Consider the following 16,574-nt stretch of genomic DNA (forward strand, 5'->3'; position numbering starts at 1 on the left):
ACAGCCAGACTGACTGGGGTAGTAAACACAATTTAGGACACAGGAATTTGGACTCAAGATCTACTTCAGACCATTCAAGTATCTTCACCTAGAAAGTGCAACACAAAAGGATGCAAAGTCTATACAATCATTAGTTTTATGTCATGTTACAACGGCTGTAATAAAACAAGGAAACTCCAGGTAGGGATATCAACAATGCAGGAAAAGATACATTGCTACTTACCATAAAGATAACATGCTAAGTTGCAGACAGGCATAATTAAAAGACACTTACTCAGCCTTTGTTGGAAAAACACACACACACACACACACACACACACACACACACAATATTCATTCGCACACGCAAGCACACCTCATGCACGAATGACCACCAACTCTGGCAACTCATGCCAGAATGGCTATAATGAGAAACAGTCAGGAGAATTGACAAGATAACAGAGGAAAATACTGGTGAAGACCAGTATGAGTTCAGAAAAGAAAGAAATGAGAAACATTACAGACTGTCTGAGGATGATTGGGGAAACAACAACGGAAATGAACAATCAACTGGAGAAGGCATTCAACACAGAAAACTGGAATGTACTGCTGATAATTTTCAAAGGAGGAGGTATAGACTGGAAAGACAGAATATTAATAAAGAAGATACATTCAAAGCAAACTGTGACAGATTTGGAAATGGAAAGATGAGCATTGGAAAGGGTGTAAGGAAAAGATGTTCACTGTCAATGAAGCTATTTAACATACATGGAGAAGAACTGTCAGGTAGGGCCATACAGGATGCAAGACACACTGTAATGGCAGGAGAAAGAATAAATGCTATAAAATATGCAAATGATCAAGCAGTGCTGGTGGAACCAGAAGAGGAGTTACAGAGTATGTTGCACAAAGAGATGAGGAGTATGAAATTACGATAAATATATGAAAGACAAGAGTGATGAGAATAAGGAAGAAGGAAGATCAGGTAAACATATTCAGAAGAAAAAAGATAGAGCAAGCAAAATCCTTTATGTACTAATGGTTCAAATGGCTCTGAGCACTATGGGACTTAACATCTGAGGTCATCAGTCCCCTAGAACTTAGAACTACTTAAACTTAACTAACCTAAGGGCATCACACACATCTATGCTCGAGGCAGGATTCGAACCTGCGACCATAGCGGCCAGACTGAAGCGCCTAGAACCGCTCAGCCACACTGGTTGGTTGGTTGTTTCGGGGAAGGAGACCAGACAGCGAGGTCATCGGTCTCATCGGATTAGGGAAGGACGGGGAAGGAAGTCGGCCGTGCCCTTTGAAAGGAACCATCCCGGCATTTGCCTGGAGCGATTTAGGGAAATCACGGAAAACCTAAATCAGGATGGCCGGACGTGGGATTGAACCGTCGTCCTCCCGAATGCGAGTCCAGTGTCTAACCACTGCGCCACCTCGCTCGGTCAGCCACACTGGCCAGCCCTTTCTGTACTTGGGAAGTTTAATGACATGGAATGGAACCTGTACAGAAGATATAAGGGGTAGGGTACCTATGGGAATAAGAGTACTTGAAAAGGTGAAGTAGTTATTAGGTTTAGAAGAATTTCAATTGAGCTGAGGAAAAGATTTGCTTAATGTTATCTCTGGAATGTAGCGCTCTAAAGCAGTGAGTCTTGAACAGTTAAAAAGAAAGAAAGTTTTGAAATTGGCTATGGAGAAGAATACTTGAGGTGAAATGGACTGAGATTTAAGAATGCTGAAGTGATGAAGAAAGTAGGAGATGAAAGAAAGTTACTGGAAGTGATTAGAAAGAAGAAAAAATCTTGGCTGGGACATATACTGCATTGAAATCGTCTGCAAGAAAGAATTATAGTGTACATTCCTAGAACACTCAGCCAATATACTGCTTCCTCCTGCGTGTACCTTGTGAAAAGGCTATGAAGATAAAATCAGAGAGATTCAAACCCAAACAAAGGCTTATCAGCAATCTTCCTTTGTGCGAACCATTTACAACTGGAACAAAAAAAGGGAAGTGACAATGGTCCACAAGGTACCCTCTGCCACACACTGCAAGAAGGCTTATGAAGTATAGGTGTAGGTGAGGGAAAAAGTGAAAGGAATGAGAAGATGTAGGCAGAGAATTAGAATGAAGAATGACGTCAGAAGAGGATGAACATACAAAGACATGAAAGAAGAACAGGACACGAAGGAGAGCCTGAAAGATATTGGCACATATTGGATTATTCATAGACAGCTAAAATTAAAAGTCTACAAACAGCATTGTAAGAAGTTGACCTTTTATTAGACTAGGTAACAAAGACAGAAAGTATTTAGTTACCTACCATAATAATACAGCTATAGTTAATTTTGCAAAATAAATAGTTTATTGACTTCAGCTGCGGTAGTCCAGACATTTTTATAGGACAACGAAGAGAAAACATACATAAAATAAGCTAGCATGTTTGTTCGAACATCACTACTAAATGTGTAGCTTACATCTGCAGATTGTAATTGTATATACACTATATCTGTTTTAGTAAGTATTCGGATGCTCCCACATAATTTTCAAAGTGATAGTGAAGATCTGTGTGCCAGTCACCATCAGTAACACTCCCATCCCAGCCCTTCTTCCCTACACAGTTTCCAAAGCTCTACAATGTTGTACCACTAAAAAATGACATGATCTTCACAAGAGAAGCATTCTTAGCATATCCTCAATATCGTAACTCAGTTTGCTGTCCAATCTATTGACTGAATACTCCGAAATGGCTTTGTCATTCTCTTTATCAGATCTCTTTCCACAAAGTAACAACACTGGATACCCCAAGGCATTTTGTACCAGCTACATCATATCTCTCATGACTACTACTGCCCAATACTGTGTGTAGTAATTACGTTGCCAAAATCTACATAATACAAAAGAAACTTTGCAGCTATGAACAAGCAACAAAGAGCCAACAGGACTGTCTACATATATTCTTAGACACACTATATTAGTCTGATTAGAAACAAGTAGACTTGAAAGAGGAAGTTTTTAAGCTTTGGTAAAGATAAATGATCTGAAAGTTGTTTTCAGTAAACATGTTTACCTTCAAATGCTGGAATGCTTTAAGAATAACGGATCTCTGTGTGACTAAAATGGATGAATTCTGACGGACAAATCTTAAATAGGATCGTAGAATAAGTTCAAAATTGAAAGGTTCTCCATTATATATTTCTGTGAAATGTTTCATGGCAATCACCTGAAAAAAAGTAAAATGTAATTCTATAAAGTTCAATACAGGGTGACATGTTATGTTTCTACATAAACTGCCGAATGCATTATTTTGCTGATACAAAAACAAAACAACTTTCCAGATAAAACTGACAGCACCAAAATTTGCAATCACCAAAAGACACATTAATAACAAAGAAAAATCACATAACCTACTGGAACAATAATTACTTCACTCTATTCATGGGATAATTGGCCCCATTTGGATGTAAACTGTGCAACATCTCACAAAAAGCTTGAAATTTTATAATTAGAATGGGATATAACTCATTGCACTATCTTCCCTCCCTCACACGACTACGTAAGTTGTTACATAGCTGTGGAAGGATATGATGACTTTTCTGTTTCTATTTATGTGAGAAATAATTACTGATCAGGAAACTTGTGTAATCTAATCTTTCTGCTGTGTATATGCCCATTAGTAACAATTTCATTGTCAGTTTCATGCCAATACTTTCACTCTTTAAAATACTTTTATACAATTTAAGGGAATGTCATTTTACTTAAAAACTTAAGTATCAGCCATTTTGTTATACCACCCAGCAAGCAATAAACCTTTTTAAATATTAATTAATTCATTCATTATTACATTTTATATAAACAACAAAATCTTCAAAACAATATAATAATAAAGACAATTCCTGGATGGAATAATATATACACAGTCATGGCCACAGGCTTGTGCATGGTTGCATATGTATGTATTTCAACTAGAGAAACAGCAGGAGCTCGAAAGCTAGTATAAATACTTTTTTCTGTCATGCGTATCATTGCACATTAAGTCAGTCAGCTGTAGGTGAGTAGTTGCCATTCCTTTATACTATGTATTAAAGTAATAAAACTTTGAAGTTATCGTTTATTTGGTAAAATCAAACATTTCTATAATTAGAAAACTTAGTACTTTAAATAAGTGTAGATCAAGATGCTAGCAAATTTTCTTAGTGCGCACAATATCAACTTTTAAATATACAGTTTATAAATCAAAATTCCGGAGCAAAACCAATAACATTATAGCAATAAAAAAAGTATTTTCTAGGTAATATAAACTTGAAAAAATATGTAACATAAGGGAAAAGCTACCACTTACCTATAGTGGACTGATGTGTGGAGTGGAGAAATGTGTAACAGAAAATAGTATCCACTCTATCTTTCGATCTCTTATCTTTTTTCTGGTAGAATTACACACATTTAAACACACAACCACACAGACAACCAAATGTACACACCCGAGGCCATGGAGAACATAAATTGTAATGTAATTTTGATTTTTACTTGGTAATTGTTGTCTTAAAACAAACTGCAAAGGGTGGGAAAAAAGCATTTATTTACTTCAGTGGCGATACCTACTTACACTTTTATGCTACTTGAAAGAAATGAGACATTACCATCAAGAAATGTTTTCTAAATATATGTGAGTCACGTAACTCAGAAGGAACATGGGTGCCAGCACAGTATTCACCTTGTTCGATGTGGGAAACCACATAAAAACAACATCTAGGGTGACCAGCACACCAGCACTCGTTAATCCTACAAACGAATTCAAGCTGAAGCCAGTACACCTCTCCAAATTCCAGAAGTGTCATGCCAGCATTCACAGCTATCCGGGCAGGAATACGACTGCCTAAATGCTTCACTATAACTTTATTTATTCATAATTACTTTCAATAATACAACAATATTCTGGTTGACCTATTACAGCAACATCTTGATTTAAAAAGCCTGCAAATACTATATAACTAACGATGTCTACTGAAATAGAGAGAAACTTAACACTTTCATCATACTGTATGAAGCATTGTACACTGGGACATTACAATGTATTCTTGTCAAGGAATGATGTTCATTCATATTGTTAATTTCACCAGTTTCATTGCATCACCAAAGTACGCCAATAGGCTATTTTCCTGTGTTAAAAACATGTTTTGCGTTGTTGATACTCTGATTGATAACAACATTTAAATAGCACTTATGATCATTATTCTCACAAAATATCTGTTACTTTTAGGTAATTAAAGCTTAAAAATCATTAAATAATCAAATTCTGGCCACGTGATCCAAGAATGCTCTTTTACTGGCTGATGCTTTAGTGATGTCACAGACTAGGAGTAAGATGAAGCTATATTTGTGTTATAGGAGCATTAGCAGAAGTTACAAGGTGTTTATGTACTTTTTCTGCAAACAAATTAGCTATTTAATTATGGAAAACCAATTACATCTTTTAAGTAACAATAAAAACAAATTTTGTGAGTGCTGATAGTGGGCGCCTTGCGAAAGTTAATACATTTATGCTTCACCCATTTACAGCAGCAACATGTGAACGACGGACAGTCTTTTCTCTTCTCCCTGCAACATCTTTAAACTTGCTCAAAAGTAATGAATTGCAGAACTTTTGGAAAAGGGTACATGTACTGTAACTAGATTGTCAATTATCAGTCATGAGCTACAACCCAAAGCACAATAAAATCATCCTTTCCAAAACTTTGTGCTGAGGTCCTCTACAGAAGATACTCAGCCGAGACACTGCATCCAGCTGGCCTCTGGCGGCGTAATGGACGGCGCATCCGACTACAGAAAAAGAGGTATCCTGGAATGTGAAATATGGTTTCCCTTCTGATACACAAAGTTGAAATATGCTCACTATTTTTTATTTACTTAAATTTGGCATATTTCGTGGCAGTACCTTTTCCATTAGATGTTTACAAGGCGGTATTGGTCTTGGCTTCAGTTGTCTAGTGGAAGTATGATTCCACAATTGCAGTTTTGTCGGCTGCAGAAATGACCTGGTTCAATGTGTTTGCCTCATTTTTGGTGCTTCAAATACCATTTCTTCGAATGTAGTTTCTTCTTAAAGTTTATATAAAAAAATAGTAACATAATTCAAAATTATTTATGACGGCAACCTGCACATTGTTCTACCGTCAACACACACCAAGAGTTAACTGCCGACTGACTATATTCAAAGACGACTCCAGCGTCAAAGACATTTTACACAACACACAAGCTTCCACTTGTAATCAGTCTCTATGCTATTCTTCGACACATTTACTAATAGTAATCAATATGCTTTCACTCTCAACAATATAAGTAAATTAACATATAATAAGGCAAATTATAATAAAAAAATTCTGACAAAAAATATAAGAAAACATTTACAATTTGGTATCGACAAATCCGGTAGAAAATAACACATCTCCCAGATCCATTACAACTGCTCCCCAGGGCTTTTGTTGTTATGGACATATACAACAAAATCCCGACCACTCTCAGTAATGGATCTGTATTACACAATTAGTACATTAATGATGCAGTCTGATAACCTCTTCCAAATTTGGACTCTTTGAATCTGTGGATTTGTTACTGGCTGTTGTTGCAATGTTTCTTCCCCATCAATCTCATACACAAAAAATTCAAGTAAAGAAATTATTTGACATGACAAATATACATGGTATAAAACATACATGAGAAATATTCTAACATACAGCATACAGATTGAAAATAATAGAAAGGTAAAACTCATTTCCTAGAATAAGATTTAAATTTTTTTTATATTAATGTTAATTTCGTTATGCTTACATATTGTACAGTAAAAATGATACTGGACATATATAGTGTAGTGTTTTTTTCCCTATATATTGGCCTTTTATATATTTTTACTTCTGATTTTCTTTCTTGAATTTTTTTTACTCATGTTTTTTTTGTATATTTTTTTGCTTATGATTTTCTTTTTAAAAGATTTTTTAATTTTTTTACTCATGCTTTTTGTTTTGTATTTTTTTTTTTTTTTGCTTATGATTTTCTTTTTAATTTTTTTTATTTTTACTCATGTTTTTTTATTTTGTACTTTTTTTTGGTTATGATTTTTGTCTTTTAGTACAGCTAAAGATACATCAGTATTATCTAAATTTTTTGCAATTATTTATGTACACCTGCCTCTCTAGTATAATATTACTACAAGTCACATTCTTGTGAAGAGTACTTTCGCTCCCCACAACATCAGTATAAACAACAATAAATTGTTCATATATCATGAGGCTTTATCTAAAACTGTTTTTGAAACTTATACCTTTGCATGCATGTCCTCACATGCATGCCTTCACCCACAGGGAAGACTTAGCTTCCAAAAATTAGAAAAATTCAGAAATGCTCACTATGGAGACTTTTTTTTCCTTTGTTACAACAGTGTTTTTTCCCATCTGTTTCAATTAACATGTGACTTCAAATTATTAATTTATACATGCAAATATACATACTTGGTTGTACAGGTAGTTTTGTTCTAACAAGCATATTCCAGTGGAGGACTTTTGTTTTAGATGATAATAGGTTATTTAAATTTTGAAATTATGATTTCTGTTTATATAGTTTCAAAGAGACGACATTCCTGAGACCAAATAATTTCTTTGACTTAGGATACACCAAACGATAAGCATTAGGGTGTGGATTTTCTATGACTTCAAAAGGCCCAATATAGATATCAAAGAATTTTTTAATTTCTGAAGTTAACATATTTGATTTTTCATGAGATTTGACCAGAACAAGATCCCCAATTTTGAAAGTGGTTAATTTTACCCTATTGTTATGTCTTTTATTCCTCTTTTCCCCTTGTTTCCTGATAGTTTCCCTGACAATATCTTCTCTCTCTTGCATAATTAAAGGTGTACATTTAGGAAATTCAGTAAGTTCTGATATAAGATTTGAAGGTCTAATATTAAACATAATCTCATACGGTGAAAATCCTGTGGAACTATGTTGTAGGCTATTCATAATATCTTCAAAATTTCGAATGTGCTCAAACCAGGTTGGATGTTTATGGCTACAATAGGTTCTACAAAGTCTCCCAATTTCCCTCATATATCTTTCTGCAGGACTGGTGGATGGAGAATAAACAGACATAAGTATATGCTTCAATTTTGATCTTTCAATAAACTTTTTCCAAATTTTAGAGGTGAACTGTGAACCATTATCTGATAATATAGCTTTTGGTTTACCCACCTGTGGGAAATAATCTCTTTCAATTTTTATTATAATTTCATGGCTAGTAGCTTTTTTCACTGGATATAGTTTAATTAATTTTGAAAATACATCTACCATAACAAATATGTAACAGTGACCACCTTTACCCTTTGGTAACATTCCATATAAGTCCACTGCGATAAGATCTAAAGGTTTTTCCGGAATAATGTTTTGCATCTCTCCACCACATCTTTGATTGCTCACTTTAACTCTCTGACATTTGTCACAGGTTGCCAATTATTTTCTTACCTTCTTTCCAATATTGTAAAAATAAACATTTTCTTGTATCTTTTGAATGCACTTCTGTATCCCACAATGACCAAAACTTTCATGTATGTAAATGATCAGCTTATCAGCATCTGCCTCTGGCCAACACAGTTTCCAATTATCAGAATCTACATCTGTTCTTCGAAATAAAATCCCCTTATGTAATTTGTAAAACTTATCAAGTTTCTCATACCCCTTCTTGCCTAAACATTCTTTGATTAATTTCCAACTCTGATCCAAATTTTGATTTTTTCTAATTTTGTTACACATAGCTCTAATTGTTTTCTCATTTTCCACCCCTTTCAAGTATCTAATTTTAAATTGTTTTTCCTCCTCTTGTTCAAAAATGTCCTTTTCTCCCTCAATTGGTAACCTTGAAAGTGAATCAGCTACTACATTCTCAGAACCTTTTATGTGTTTGATTTCAAAGTCAAACTGTTGCAGTAATATTGCCCATCTGGTCAATCTACGTGGTATAATTTGCACTCTTGTAAGTAACTCAAAACAAGTCGAAACAAGGCCCCGGGTGTAGACAACATTCCATTAGAAATACTGACGGCCTTGGGAGAGCCAGTCATGACAAAACTCTACCATCTGGTGAGCAAGATGTATGAGACAGGCGAAATACCCTCAGACTTCAAGAAGAATATAATAATTCCAATCCCAAAGAAAGCAGGTGTTGACAGATGTGAAAATTACCGAACTATCAGTTTAATAAGTCACAGCTGCAAAATACTAACGCGAATTCTTTACAGACGAATGGAAAAACTGGTAGAAACGGACCTCGGGGAAGATCAGTTTGGATTCCGTAGAAATGTTGGAACACGTGAGGCAATACTAACCCTACCACTTATCTTAGAAGAAAGATTAAGAAAAGGCAAACCTACGTTTCTAGCATTTGTAGACTTAGAGAAAGCTTTTGACAATGTTAACTGGAATACTCTCTTTCAAATTCTGAAGGTGGCAGGTATAAAATACAGGGAGCGAAAGGCTATTTACAATTTGTACAGAAATCAGATGGCAGTTATAAGAGTCGAGGGGCATGAAAGGGAAGCAGTGGTTGGGAAGGGAGTGAGACAGGGTTGTAGCCTCTCCCCGATGTTATTCAATCTGTATATTGAGCAAGCAGTAAAGGAAACAAAAGAAAAATTTGGAGTAGGTATTAAAATCCATGGAGAAGAAATAAAAACTTTGAGGTTCGCCGATGACATTGTAATTCTGTCAGAGACAGCAAAGGACTTGGAAGAGCAGTTGAACGGAATGGACAGTGTCTTGAAAGGAGGATATAAGATGAACATCAACAAAAGCAAAACGAGGATAATGGAATGTAGTCAAATTAAATCGGGTGATGCTGAGGGAATTAGATTAGGAAATGAGACACTTAAAGTAGTAAAGGAGTTTTGCTATTTAGGGAGTAAAATAACTGATGATGGTCGAAGTAGAGAGGATATAAAATGTAGACTGGCAATGGCAAGGAAATCGTTTCTGAAGAAGAGAAATTTGTTAACATCGAATATAGATTTAAGTGTCAGGAAGTCGTTTCTGAAAGTATTTGTATGGAGTGTAGCCATGTATGGAAGTGAAACATGGACGATAACTAGTTTGGACAAGAAGAGAATAGAAGCTTTCGAAATGTGGTGCTACAGAAGAATGCTGAAGATAAGGTGGGTAGATCACGTAACTAATGAGGAGGTATTGAATAGGATTGGGGAGAAGAGAAGTTTGTGGCACAGTTTGACTAGAAGAAGGGATCGGTTGGTAGGACATGTTTTGAGGCATCAAGGGCTCACAAATTTAGCATTGGAGGGCAGCATGGAGGGTAAAAATCGTAGAGGGAGACCAAGAGATGAATACACTAAGCAGATTCAGAAGGATGTAGGTTGCAGTAGGTACTGGGAGATGAAGAAGCTTGCACAGGATAGAGTAGCATGGAGAGCTGCATCAAACCAGTCTCAGGACTGAAGACCACAACAACAACAATAAGTAACTCAAAGCTTTGTGATCCGAAAATACTATGGTTTTATGTCCAATAAGGTAAATTCTAAATTTTGTAAAAGCCCAATGAATTGCCAAAAGTTCCTTCTCTGTGACTGTATAATTTTTTTCATGCTTGAGCAACATTCTGCTTGCAAATGCTATGGTACAATGTATCTTAACTCCATTCTCTACTCTTTCTTGAAATAACTCTGCTCCAAGCCCATAATTACTGCTATCAGTGTTCAAACAAAATGGTAAATTAAAATCAGGTCTGTGTAATAAGTGTTGCTTCCTCAACTCTTGCTTAATTTTATCAAACTCTTCCTGACAACTTTTATCCCAAACCCAAACAGTGTTTTTCTTAAGTAACTGACTTAAACATGGTGCATTCAGACTCTGATCACTTATATGTTTTCGGTAATAACCGCATAACCCAAAGAATGACTTTAATTGTTATTTTAATCTTAGAAATAGGAATTTCTGAAATTGCTTTAATTTTTTCTGGATCTGCCAAAATTCCCTTGTCTGTGACAACATGACCCAAAAATTTTAATTCAGAAACTGCAAATTTACAATTTCTAAGTTTTTCACAAACTGACTTCAAAATCGAAAAATGTTCCTCCCAATTTTGCCCTGTAACCAAAATGTCATCTACATAAATTATCAGTTTAGACGCAAGTTCTTGCCCCAGTACATGATCCAAAGCTCTTATAAATTCAAAAACAGAAGAATTTAACCCAAATGGCACAACACAATATTGGTAACTCTTACCATTGTACAACAAAGCAGTATATTTCCTAGAATTAACCGAAAGTGGTACCTGATGAAAACCCAAAGTTAGATCCAAACTTGACATATATTTTATATCTGTAAATTTATAGAGTAACTCATCAATATTTTCGGGATGGTCTGTCTGTCTGAACAAAATTTTGTTTAAGTGTCTAGAGTCCAAAACCAATCTTACTTCACCATCTTTTTTCGAAACTACTACTAGAGGATTATTATATGCACTGATACTCCTTTCTATTATATTACATCCTTCCATATTTTTCAGCTCTTTCTCAACAGCAGGTCTTTTTGATATTGCAATACTGTATGGTTTTATGAAAAATGGTTCATGAGGTTTTACCTGAAGCTCACACTGATAACCCTTTACCCCACCAGGTATATCACTGAAAACATCACTGTATTCCCATAGCAGATTTTCTAACTGTTGTTTTTGCTCCCCAGATAAATTTTGTGTTTCTGAAATTTTCAAATTTACTAAATTCCCAAATTCAACTGCATCAGTATCAAATCTATGAGTTTCAATATTCTCCAATCTATTTTCTTTTAGTAAATTGATACTGTCAAAATTTCCATTACTCTGATCACCAAGTGTGTTCACAAAATTTGTCTGAATGTATTCCCTTTCACTAGTTTCTATCAAAAGTTTTCTTCCAACCCAATCAAATGCTGTATTTACTTTTACTATCCAATTCATACCCAAAAGAAAATCCTCATTAAATTCCTGAATTACAAAACATCCATGTGTGAACAACTTGCCTTCAATTAAAAATGTCACTAAAGCCTGGCATTTTACCAATTTACTGCTCTTCCCAGTAGCACCTTTTATCTTTACCCCAACAACTGGCATTTCAACAAAATCTTTCCCCACTTTCAATTTCTTGCTTAACCTTTCAGATATTCCCAAGATCTCACTTCCTGTATCAATTAAACATTTACCAATCCATGACCCAATTTGAACTTTTATATAAGGACTGCAAAATTGATCACTTTTCTCAGAACCTGTATCCTCATGTAAAAAATCACTTTCAATTTCCCCAAACCTATACTTATCAGAATCATATGGTATATCATTACATGTATTATTTGTCACAGTTATAAAATTTGCCCAAGATACAAAATTGTCATTAGTACTCTCTATTATCTCAAATAGCCAAGAATTTTCATCCAAATCACATTGTATACTATTGAAGTACTTATCCTTCAGCTTTTCAAAAATAAAATATCTCATCTTTTTCCACCACTCAGGACATACAGTTCCACATACATTAATAAGCATCTTTCTAAAGTTCTTGTCAAAAGAAATGTGTGTGTGTCATTAGTATCTGTAAAAGTTTCACTTAGGCTAGAAGTTATACATGTGTCATCATTATTTGTGTAGTCAGATTCTTTACCAACAACATCAAAATTCATACTTTTACATACACCCAGCTTGTGAGCCTTATTCATCCTGGTAACATCCCTGGGAATTTCTATAACATTTTCACTATTTAATCCATTTTCAACCATGTGTATACCCAACTCCCTATTTAAACTAATGAAACACCTTTCCTCAACATCATCATCCATACCATTACCATCATTATCAACTTTATCATCAACATCATTATCATTATACATATTCAGGTCATACACATTCAAATTATCACCTAAAATATTATTTCCCCTTTCTAAAGTTACCAGATCCCTTTCACCAATATTTTCATTCTCACAGCATGCATTCTCTCTTTCATTCACACACGTCTCTGAACTACTACAAATTACATCATCTGACAAAGTGTTGTTCTTTTCTGCCCAAGTGTAAAACTCTATTAAATTAAATGAATCACAATTACTTTTATCTACTGTATATTCTTGTGTATTGAAAATTTTATCTTTATCAATATCATCATTATTTTCCTCTTGAAATTTTTTCAATAAGTAACAACTAATGACCTCATGTGATAGCTTAGGTTTGGAACTGTCATGTTTGGGTTTGTGATAGTCACATCCATTGGTCCTTTCATCATGCTCACCTTCTGCCTCAACCTTGCGGACCTTCAAGGGGACGTCTACTCGTTTTTTATTTCCTGAATTACAACTTGTTCCTGCTTGAACTGCTGATTGTGGTTCTGCCAATGTCTCTGATCAACATTTCTGTTCCCATTCCTATGCCAAACATTACCTGATTGTTGGTAGTTTCTGTTGTACTGATCTCTATCAAAATTTCTGTGATTTTGATCCCTAAAGTGTTCTCTATTTTGTTGATTATTTCCACGAAAATGTTGTTCTTGTTTTGGATAAAAATTATGGTCCTTCTTTTGAAAATTATTATATCCCCGTGAATTTTGACTGACACCATGATAATTGTTTTGTTCCCTTTTTTGAAAGTTGTCATTTCCCCAATTTTGACCATTACCTTTCTGAGTAAACCCACTGTGTGTTCTTGTTGTTACCCTATCCAACTTTTCTATATAATTGAGAAACTGCTCTACATTACTATCAGGACAATGAACTAAACTCAACTGCATTGCTGATGGCAATCTTCTCTCTAAGGTATCAATTTTGATCAAGTCATCCAAAGGTTTTGTTAAATGGATAAGTTTTTGAAATTCACTTTTGCAAAATTGTTTCATGTTCCCATCTGATTCTCTATAGTTTCTCCCATTCAAAAATTCACTTTTGATTCTAGTTTGTTTAAGATCATCCCAAAAATTTTCCAGAAATTTTGATTCAAATTCTGAAAAGGTCATCCCCAACGTTACAATCTGGTTTGCCCAAGTCAAATCTTCCCCTTCCAAGAATTTTTTCACAAATTTAATTTTCATATCATCTGTTGAGTGAGGTAAAAAACAATCCTTACAATACTGTATAAAATCAACGGGATGTAAGGGTCCATCTACCGAAAAGTGCTTCACTGGAATATTAGATACAAGATTGCATGTGTTGACATTGTGATTTTTGCTTTGAAATTCAATGTCAAAACTTTCAATTTTTTCGCTAAGTTCTTTGACAGATTTTTTGTTTTTTAAATCATTGCACTCTACTTTTTTTTCTAGAGTAACCAAACGATTGTCAGTTTCTTGTTGTACATTTTTTACTAAAACTTTTGTGTTCTCATTCAAATTTATAATTTCCCCTTTTATCTCATTAAAATCAATTAAATCTCTTTCCCTATCTGCCAGTAACTCATTTTTTACTGTATTAATTTCATCGCTCAATTTAGCATCAATTTCATTTACTTTTGCTTCCACAGATTCAATTTTTTCCTCAACACTACCAACTCTGTTCGATAGATCACCCACTTGGGTATTGACTGCTTGGACTTGCAACAAAATGTCATCAATTTTTTCATCCCAGTAAGTCTTATTGTCATCAACTGATTGTTTAATTTCTTTCATGAAATTTACAAGAAAACTTTTTAAATCAAATTGATCGGTTCTTTCTGTTACATTTGACCTGTCCTGATTTTCAAAGTCTATTAAGTTACTACTTTCTACTTTAGGCACAATACTCTCGAAAATCTCATAAGTCATTGTGAAGAAAAAAAATGTATACACAACAATAAAAAACAAGATAAAAAGATTGTTTTAACAAAATACGAGGGTTTCGTTACTTATCTGGAATACTCTTCTACTGTTGAAAATCCACGTTTTCCATCCATGTGATTGTTGACAAAAATTCTTGAAGTATTTTCTTCTGTTGAAAATTATATTTTTTGCCGAAACATTTCTTCTCCAAAACTTTTACTTCCCGATGAACACAAATACTGTAAAACACATTCTGAAAAAACTGGTATTAACACACAAACATTTTCTTCCTCGTAGCACTGTTGAAGATCTCGTGAACACAATATCCCGGCTACAGTCCCCAGTTGAAATATGGTCTCCCGGCTGATACACAAAGTTGAAATATGCTCACTATTTTTTATTTACTTAAATTTGGCATATTTCGTGGCAGTACCTTTTCCGTTAGATGTTTACAAGGCGGTATTGGTCTTGGCTTCAGTTGTCTAGTGGAAGTATGATTCCACAATTGCAGTTTTGTCGGCTACAGAAATGACCTGGTTCAATGTGTTTGCCTCATTTTTGGTGCTTCAAATACCATTTCTTCGAATGTAGTTCCTTCTTAAAGTTTATATAAAAAAATAGTAACATAATTCAAAATTACTTATGACGTCAATCTGCACATTATTCTACCGTCAACACACACCAAGAGTTAACTGCCGACTAACTATATTCAAAGACGACTCCAGCGTCAAAGACATTTTACACAACACACAAGCTTCCACTTATAATCAGTCTCTTTGCTATTCTTCGACACATTTACTAATAGTAATCAATATGCTTTCACTCTCAAAAATATAAGTAAATTAACATACAATAAGGCAAATTATAATAAAAAAATTCTGACAAAAAATATAAGAAAACATTTACAATTTGGTATCGACAAATCCGGTATAAAATAATACATCTCCCAGATCCATTACAAAGGGTCATGTATATTTCAAAGTTTTACATGAAATACAAAAATAGCATTAACAAGAACTGATTGTAGCAGTTGTTTTCGATTGTAGGATTTATTATATATAGCTTCACATTAGTCTTGGCCTGAGAAATGAACAACAGAGGATAAATACTTTTATTTCGCAAACAAACAATTCAAGTTTTTGAAAAGAACTGCTAGTAGTGAAGATATCATCATACACCTACAGTACAATGAGGCATACGATGATGAGATTATACAGAGAGGTACAACTTGCAGGTGACACAAACATAAGGTCTGTGATGTTTGTTATTGTAAAATAATGATGTCTGATGCAGACTTACTTGACCTTTATTTAAGATGACGAAGCTGCAAAAGTTTAACTAACAAGGATCCTAGCTGGATAATACGAAGATAAAAAAATTGTTTCTAATAAAGCAGAAAGTGTGTGGTAACATTCACTAGAAAACATCTTTTTGAATGCGACGTGTGAACAGTGATTGCAAATGAAAGCGCATGTAAACAGCAAGGAAAATACAATAATATTCTGTTTCTGATCACTGTGGTAGAGGTTTGTAATTGTGATTTAGTTTCCATATGAGAGGACTGTCGAGTCATTTTACAAATAAGTTAAAGTGTTCTTTAGTGTTAGGTTCAAACCAGTAATCTATGAACATAATTTTATACAATTCAATGGTCTACGGCTTTTAACAACTGAGCTATACCGAATAACTGAGGTGTAGTTGGGTAAAACAGCAATTTTCAGTAGGAGTTTAATTTCGATGAATGGTGCCATCTTTCGTTGTAAGTGAACTTGTGCGTCAAC

The 16,574-nt window shown here is 34.4% G+C and overlaps 1 protein-coding gene across 2 annotated transcripts in view; it reads right to left on the bottom strand.

Moving 5' to 3' along the window:
- Positions 1 to 16,574, bottom strand: part of LOC124774907 (origin recognition complex subunit 4) — a 98,253-nt gene that overhangs the window by 9,885 nt on the left and 71,794 nt on the right. Inside the window, exon 7 of one of the 2 annotated variants that reach the window (XM_047249579.1) lies at positions 3,060 to 3,212. The exons of the other annotated variant lie outside the window; for it this stretch is intronic. Coding sequence (XP_047105535.1) covers positions 3,060 to 3,212 — 153 coding nt within the window. The remainder of the gene's footprint in view (positions 1 to 3,059; positions 3,213 to 16,574) is intronic. 2 annotated transcript variants of the gene reach the window in all.

This window comes from Schistocerca piceifrons, chromosome 2 (assembly GCF_021461385.2).
Source record: "Schistocerca piceifrons isolate TAMUIC-IGC-003096 chromosome 2, iqSchPice1.1, whole genome shotgun sequence".
In the NCBI taxonomy this organism is placed as follows: Eukaryota; Metazoa; Arthropoda; class Insecta; order Orthoptera; family Acrididae; genus Schistocerca; species Schistocerca piceifrons.